Source organism: Seriola lalandi, unplaced genomic scaffold, assembly GCF_002814215.2.
Source record: "Seriola lalandi dorsalis isolate HSWRI2012SDOR001 ecotype SW California unplaced genomic scaffold, Sedor1 jcf7180002054368, whole genome shotgun sequence".
Taxonomy (NCBI): Eukaryota; Metazoa; Chordata; class Actinopteri; order Carangiformes; family Carangidae; genus Seriola; species Seriola lalandi.
Genome location: NW_019524921.1, coordinates 246,335 through 253,662, shown reverse-complemented (window position 1 = coordinate 253,662; position 7,328 = coordinate 246,335). Strand labels below are relative to the sequence as shown.

Sequence of the window (7,328 nt, the reverse complement as noted above, 5' to 3'; positions counted from 1 at the left end):
GGGGTGGGGGGGGCTTGATCTTTGATAAAGTGCAGACGCTGAGAGGAAGAAGAGAAGAGTCAGAGTCTCTCTCTCTCTCTCTGTGCTGTTATGTTCATTCTTACTTTTAGCATTTTATTTGTTGCAGTTGAAATCCATGAGGAACACTTCCTGTATGTTCACACACACACACGCGTCAAAAGGATAATAAATATAATTTACCATTTAAACCATTAAAAGTGGATATACAAGGTTTTCAAACAGCCCAGTCTGAAGGTTTGGATGTTATGAGTCAGACAGGTGAGGTGGTGATCGGAGCTCCAGGCAAACTTTTACTACATTTACATTTATATTTACATTTACTCATGTGACTGAGTTCAGGGCAGGAAGTCTCTGTGAAGCAGCATTAGAGACTGACCCTGGTTCAGGGGGTCATAGGTCGACCGTGGAGACCAGTGAGCAGCAGAGTGTCATGAGGTCAGACGGACTGCTGCAGTCTGGACCGTCTGTAAGCGTTTCACTGTGAGTGAAGGGAGGTGAGACAGAACCGTGGTCCGGATCGGGACCGGGCCGGAGGACTGAGTCAGTCAGTGAAGGACAGCTGGTCATCAAGCATGACACCAGGTTTCTTTGACCTTGGCTGAGGTGAAAGATGAAGAGGTGATGTTGATGTTGAGACACTGATTGGCTGGATGAGTAGACTTCAGTCTGAGAGAGGTGTAGGTGAAGGATGAGGTCGTCTGGAGGAACCACAGGTAGAGTCAGGTGTCGTCTGCATAGTGGTGATATGAGAAGACATGGAAGCAGATCACTGGACACAGGGAGGTGCTGTTTATTGTAAAGTGAATAAATATTTTTTCTCATCTCTGCCCTGTGAAATAAACCCCACCCCTCTGGTGCTGACAGCAGGTTAAATGAAACGAACATGGTTTCCATATGAAACAGTGAACTGACAGTGATGCTGCATGTTTGTTCAGGAGACATGGTGGAGGATGCCGTGAAGAACGCTCTGGGCATCAAAGAAAAAGAGGAGGAAAAAGAAGGAGGAGGAATCCTCTCCCTTTTTGGAGGCGACAAGGACAAAGAGAAAGAGAAGGAGAAGGACAAGGGAGGACTGTTCTCCTTCGGAGACGACAAGAAGAAAGACGAAGGGAAAGGAGGATTCTTCTCAAATCTCTTTGACAAGGACGATGAGGACGACAGGAAGCAGAAGAAATCAGGATTCGCAGGTCTCTTCAGTGAGCAGGAGGGAGGAGGCGCTGCCGGAGGAACGGAGGGAGAAACAGCGGGAGGAAATATGGCAGGAAGTGTCGCTGTAAATGATGGAGGTATGTAAAGGATGGAGGGGTGAGGCGGGTACAAAGACCATCATGTGTTCATCTCTCACGGAGGAAGCTCGACTTCCTCCAGGTTCTTGACCATGTTCCACCTCAGCTTCAAAGCTTCTTCGTTAACACCTGGACACCTCGTGAGTCATTACTGTCACCGTGGTGACAGTGGCGGTGCGGACGGGTGGTCAGTTGTCAGTTTAGTGATGGTCCATCCTGTTTGATGTGACACTCATGAACACCCGTGCGCTCCATGAGTCAGGTGACGGTGACGACTCCGACTCTCCAGCTGAGGTGGAACATCAACAACAGGCAGCTCTCCGGCTGCAGCTCCTTTCTTACAGACTTCTGTCGTGTGATGTCACAGACTCACCTTCATGTTGTGAAACAGGAAATTACCTGAGTTGTGATCAACTGAAGAAAGAAATCTCTGGTTGAACTCCAGTAACTGCTCTTTCCTGTTGCCCTCCTCAGATTTGCTCAGTGATCTGATGGATGTCGCTGCAGAGACGTCTAAAGGGAACTGAGACGCCAGAGACCAGGATCAGCATCAGTCCAGCTGCCGGTCTGGGACCTGAGCGCCGCCGTCACACAGCGTTAAGAGAAATCACAGCTCACCCTGGAAGCTCGGCCATCCTGTGAAATCTCAGAGAAGCTTATAAACTGGACACACACAGGAGTTAATATTATTTCATATTCACCTTGATCTTACCTTGTATTTACAGGAACTTCATATTTCCCAGGATGTTGAAGAGTTTCTGAACGTGTATCTGTTGTGTTTCTATGTGATTGGAGCTGGAACACAGTAACAGCTGTAAAATACTCTGTATTTATTCATTTGTGTTATGTACGAAACATTTAAAAAAGAAAAAAGACTAAAGACAAAGAACTACAGGCCCCAAAGTACACCAGCATCTTATATATAGATATATACTTTATTATTCTTATATAACATATAACGCTGTATTTACATTAGTGCTGTTCGGTTTCACATCATTATTATATATCATAAAACATTTATGTCACATTGACTTCATTCACTAAATCCAGAGGCAACATGTAAATGATGTATTAAAATGTGTTTTTAGTGAATCTCACATGAAGAAACATGGATGTGTTTTTAATTGGTGATTAAATAAATGAGTTTGATTTCATATTGATAAAATACTATATTTATAATGTGAAATGATGATGTCACTGGTGTAAATACCAATAGTGAAACGCAGCAGGGCTACATGTATACACATACTGTACATATGTATACATGTATACATATGTACAGTATATACTGTGTATATATGTACATATTCATGTGTATACATTAGAGATGGATCATGATCATGAGATTTATCTATGACTTTGTTGTGAGTAAAGTGCAAATATTATTCTCAAAACTTAAATAAAGAAATAAAGAAATGAGTAAAATATCTCTAAAATATTCTCAAAGTAAATGAAAGAATTGAACCTGTAATTAAAATAGAAACAAAGAGTGTAACTTCAGCATTAATTAAAGAGAGTTTGAACTGAAGCATCAGCTCTCTGACTGTGGATGGGTCAGGACAGGTGAAGACGAGCAGGTGTCCACCCCCACAGGTCTGAGCAGGTGGAGCAGGTCGGTCCTGTCTGAGACACCTGACCGTCAAACAGCTGACGGACAGAATCAGCAGCAGAGACTCAGACAGATCCACAGAGATGGACGTGTTCAGAGACGCGTTCAAGGACGACGTGGGTGAGTAACACACCGTCTGTTTTTATTCTCAGGTTTAAACTCTGTTTCTCTGCGTGAATGAACTGAACAAACGAATCACTCTGAAGTTACTGTGGAAAGGAGCTTTAGTCTAGAGTCTGTAAATACAGACCTTAAACTAAAACAGTACAAATAGTTTGTGAAATAGACAGATGCACAACATGTACAGAAACTAAGAAATCACTGTTTCACGGTTTGGAAACGTAAAAAGATTCAAAAGTTCTGGGACGAGGAGAAAGTCCAAATACAAAAGATCATTTCAAAAACAAGTTGACTGGATCCTAAACTCCTCATATCCACAGAAACAGAACAGTAAGTGAATCTCAGTTTGTTTATGGCAAAGAATGTTTTGTATGGAGGATCAGTGATGTCAGGACAAGTTATTAAGCATTTCCTTCTTTTCATATTTTAAGAGAAATTCAAAACAGGAATTGTAAAAAGAATTGAAGTCAATTCTTATACACTTATACACACTCTTATTTGGTCTCATTATAATTAATAAACTCCATTCTATATAGAGTGTCAATTGTTAAGACAAGAGGAGAGTTTGTTTTTATTTTTTATTGATTATATATTATTGAGTGAACGCAGCTGTTACATAAAGAAGTCCACAGAATATGATGTGAATGCTGATTTAAATTTAACTGATCTAAATTAAAACATTAGGTCTGAATCCTCCTTTTATACATGGACTGTGTTTCAGCTGTTACCTGGACAGATGTGTGAACACTGACCACATCTGTCACGTTTCCTTTAGTTTAATCCTGAGGTTTCGCAGGTATAATTTCACTGCTGATGTCACACTCTTGTTGAACCGGCCCGAGCTATTTATTGGCCAGAAACTTGATGTGCAACATTTTCAGAGACGGAGAAAACTTCCTTTCAGATGATCAGGATGTTTCAGAGGGTTCAGAGTCATTTTAGTGCCAAATATTTCAGTTTGAATTCATTTTATTCAACTTGACTCTTCATCAGTCTGTCAATAAGAATCTTCTCATGTTCTGCTCCTCAGTCTCACCTTCTTCTTCTTTCCTTATTTAGACTATTTTATTTACATGGACCATTAATAACTAATTATTCATAATTAACATTCTCCGAGTGCTTTTGCTTTTTAATTTTATCTGATATTAAACAGCTGCACACATCCCACTCCTGCAGGAGACCTCAGAATGATAAGCTCTGTGATTGGACAATTCTTACTGAAATGCATCCTGGGAGTCGCAGTGAACATCTAGTTTTTATAAACATAAAGTAAATTAATTTTTATATATTTTCACTTGGTGCTGATGATTCATCCAGGAGCGTTTCAGTTCATCCTCAGGGGAACATGAACGCACCATCCAGGGGTTGCTGAAGTTTCAGTCAGTGTCGTTCCTACAGAGCCACACAGCCAGCAGCTAACAGCTAGCAGCTAGCAGCTAACAGTTAGCAGCAGCTAGCAGCTAGCAGCTAGAAGCAGCTAGCAGCTAACAGCTAGCAGCCAGCAGCTAACAGCTAGCAGCTAGCTAACACACAGAAAAGTCACATTTCAAAGTGAATTATTGATGAAAATAAATGAGCGATGAGAATATTTCTCAGCCTGTATCTGAGTGATAAAATAAACCCCACCCCTCTGGGTCCGACAGCAGGTTAAATGAAACAAACACGGTTTTCGTTTGAAACAGTGAAGTGACTGAGTGATGCTGTTTGTCTGCTCAGGAGACAAGCTGGAGGACGCCGTGAAAAACACTCTGAGCATCAGTGACGAGGAAAAGGACAAAGAAGGAGGAGGAATCTTCTCCTTTTTTGGAGGCGACAAGGACAAAGAGAAGAATGAGGGAAAGAAAGAAGGAATAGAAGGATTGATCTCAGATGTCTTTGGCGACAAGGACGAGGACGAGGACGAGGGCGGACTGTTCTCATTCGGAGACGACAAGAAAAAAGAGGAAGGAAAGAAAGAAGGAAAGGCAGCGTTCATCTCAGATGTGTTTGGGGACGAGCAGAAGAAATCAGGATTTATGGGTCTCTTCAGTGAGCGGGAGGGAGGAGGTGCTGCTGGAGGAGGAGGAGGAAACACAGGAGGAGGTGCTGCTGGAGGAGGAGGAGGAAACACAGGAGGAGGTGCTGCTGGAGGAGGAGGAGGAAACACAGGAGGAGGTGAAGCTGTAAATGATGGAGGTATGAACATCAGGCTGCACAAACTGCCCTGAACAGAGAAACTGGTCGAAAGCAAAAACATCAGAAGTTACTTTAGAAGATGTTTTTCTCTTCTTCCTTCAGTTTGAATGAATTCTTCCTCTAACTGTCGTTTGTTCTTCAGAGCTGCTGAAGGATCTGATCGATGTGGCCAAAGAAACGTCTAAGTGAAGTAACAGACACCAGAAAACCACATCCTGACCCCTGACAGCAACCTGGATCCAGATCCTGGTCTGGGACCAGACCTCAGCTGGCTAAATGTGGAGGGAAACACTTGTATTGTGTTTTTACTGAATATTAATTAAGCAACAAATCAAAAGTGGGAGGTAAAATGATTGAATTAGATCAACAAGTAGTTTTGATGAATTTCTAACTGTGATAAATGATTTATAATAAAGAGTTTTTGTCAAAAACGCTTTTGATAGTGTGATGTCGTTGATGATATTGTGTTGCTGGGAAACTGCGTTGACATTGTGACGTCATTTTTCTCTCTGTTTACACTCTGAAGAATTTAAAAAGCTAAAAAATGTTTGGAAAAAAAAAGCAAAAGAGAAGAAGACGAGTGTGCTGCTTAAATCGTCTCATAACAAATGCTAACGTTAGCAATGTTGACGTGCAGCCAGAAGCTAATGTTAGCAATGTTGGTCACAGCAACAAAGGGACATTCAGTATGAAATGATTAACATTTTTTTATCAATAAACGACTTTCTGTTGTATTTATGTGACACGTTCATGTTGTCACAATGGTTTTATGAAACTGTGAAATCACAGATTCATCCGTTCAGATTCATTTACACAAGAAAAACTTCTTGAGCTGTCACATGACTGTCACTATGAATCAGGCACAATCTATAATCTATAATCGATTTTACAACAGTGTCTCTGACTTCAGATCAAAGCAGCTTCTCATTTCAGGTCAACGACCTTCAATTTTACTGAAATGACGACTGTCATCTAGCTAACTGATCAAGCTAACACTGATCAAGCTAACACTGATCAGGCTAACACTGATCAAGCTAACACTGATCAAACTAACACTGATCAAGCTAACACTGATCAAACTAACACTGATCAAGCTAACACTGATCAAGCTAACACTGATCAGGCTAAAACTGATCGAGCTAATAGTGATCAAGCTAACACCGATCAAGCTAACACCGATCGAGCTAACATTGATCGAGCTAACAGTGATCAAGCTAACACAGATTGAGCTAACAGTGATCAAGCTAACAGTGATCAAGCTAACACCGATTGAGCTAACAGTGATCAAGCTAACACAGATTGAGCTAACAGTGATCAAGCTAACACCGATCGAGCTAACAGTGATCAAGCTAACACCGATTGAGCTAGCAGTGATTGAGCTAACAGTGATCAAGCTAACACTGATCGAGCTAACAGTGATCAAGCTAACAGGAGCTGGTTGAAAACACTGCGCACTACTCACCTTAATCTAACAAGCTAACGTATGTAGCTCATGTAACTCTCTTTGGCCTCTGTAGTTGCTACTGTAACAGTAAAGCTAGTCAGCCGAACATGCTATCATTAGCTCTCATCATGACGCTGCTGCTCTGCTGTTCCTGGTCTTGGAGATGCTGAAGAAAGAACTCAGTCCATCAGCTGGAGAACTGAAAGTCCAGCAGAGTGAAGTCCTGATACAGGGGAACGCTGTTCTCGTCGCACAGGAAGTGGCTCCGGATGGTGATGATGAAGGTTTTCCTCGGGAGGGAGAGGAAGTTCTGGATCCTCTCTGCTGCCACCTGGATGTGCTTCACCTGCGAGCCTGGAGCTGAGAGACAGACAGTCAGCAACGCTCCTCCATCTTTATTGATCAGCTGAGATTACTGATAAATCAATAAGGTGATGATGGTGAATATAAGGAAACACTCTGTTGTATTTATACACAGCTAATGTGGAATTTAATCAGATCAAATACTGAACTTTTATCCACAATTACCCACAAAGCAACAGTGAGAGTGAACAGGAACTCTGCTGTTAGTTCAGTTACATCACATCATCACACACCTTCAGTCTGAATACCTGAAACACCTGTACAGGTGAGCAGAGGGTTTCACTGGACATATTATCACATTTATCCAGGA

At 41.8% G+C, this 7,328-nt stretch overlaps 3 protein-coding genes across 3 annotated transcripts in view; 2 read left to right on the top strand and 1 right to left on the bottom strand.

Annotated features, from left to right (window-relative positions):
• The first annotated feature begins 540 nt into the window (after positions 1-540).
• On the top strand, positions 541-2,461 carry LOC147818997 (uncharacterized). The gene is made up of 2 exons (XM_087174657.1): positions 541-1,307; positions 1,782-2,461. Exons 1-2 carry the CDS (start codon positions 938-940, stop codon positions 1,832-1,834), a joined length of 423 nt encoding a protein of 140 aa, XP_087030783.1. The 5' UTR covers positions 541-937; the 3' UTR covers positions 1,835-2,461.
• A 122-nt stretch (positions 2,462-2,583) lies between these two features.
• LOC147818996 (uncharacterized) lies at positions 2,584-5,644 on the top strand. Its single transcript, XM_087174656.1, has 3 exons — positions 2,584-3,036; positions 4,753-5,211; positions 5,354-5,644. Exons 1-3 carry the CDS (start codon positions 3,000-3,002, stop codon positions 5,398-5,400), a joined length of 543 nt encoding a protein of 180 aa, XP_087030782.1. The 5' UTR covers positions 2,584-2,999; the 3' UTR covers positions 5,401-5,644.
• A 318-nt stretch (positions 5,645-5,962) lies between these two features.
• shld2 (shieldin complex subunit 2) overlaps positions 5,963-7,328 on the bottom strand; it is an 11,201-nt gene continuing 9,835 nt past the window's right edge. Inside the window, exon 10 of the mRNA XM_087174603.1 lies at positions 5,963-7,015. Coding sequence (XP_087030729.1) covers positions 6,843-7,015 — 173 coding nt within the window. The 3' untranslated portion in view covers positions 5,963-6,842. The remainder of the gene's footprint in view (positions 7,016-7,328) is intronic.

Coding starts and splice junctions, on each gene's coding strand:
- LOC147818996 (XM_087174656.1), top strand. CDS start 3,000: ATGGACGTGTTCAGAGACGCGTTCAAGGACGACGTGG. Junction 3,037..4,752: donor CGCGTTCAAGGACGACGTGG/GTGAGTAACACA, acceptor TTGTCTGCTCAG/GAGACAAGCTGGAGGACGCC. Junction 5,212..5,353: donor TGAAGCTGTAAATGATGGAG/GTATGAACATCA, acceptor TTTGTTCTTCAG/AGCTGCTGAAGGATCTGATC.
- LOC147818997 (XM_087174657.1), top strand. CDS start 938: ATGCTGCATGTTTGTTCAGGAGACATGGTGGAGGATGCCGTGAAGAAC. Junction 1,308..1,781: donor TGTCGCTGTAAATGATGGAG/GTATGTAAAGGA, acceptor TGCCCTCCTCAG/ATTTGCTCAGTGATCTGATG.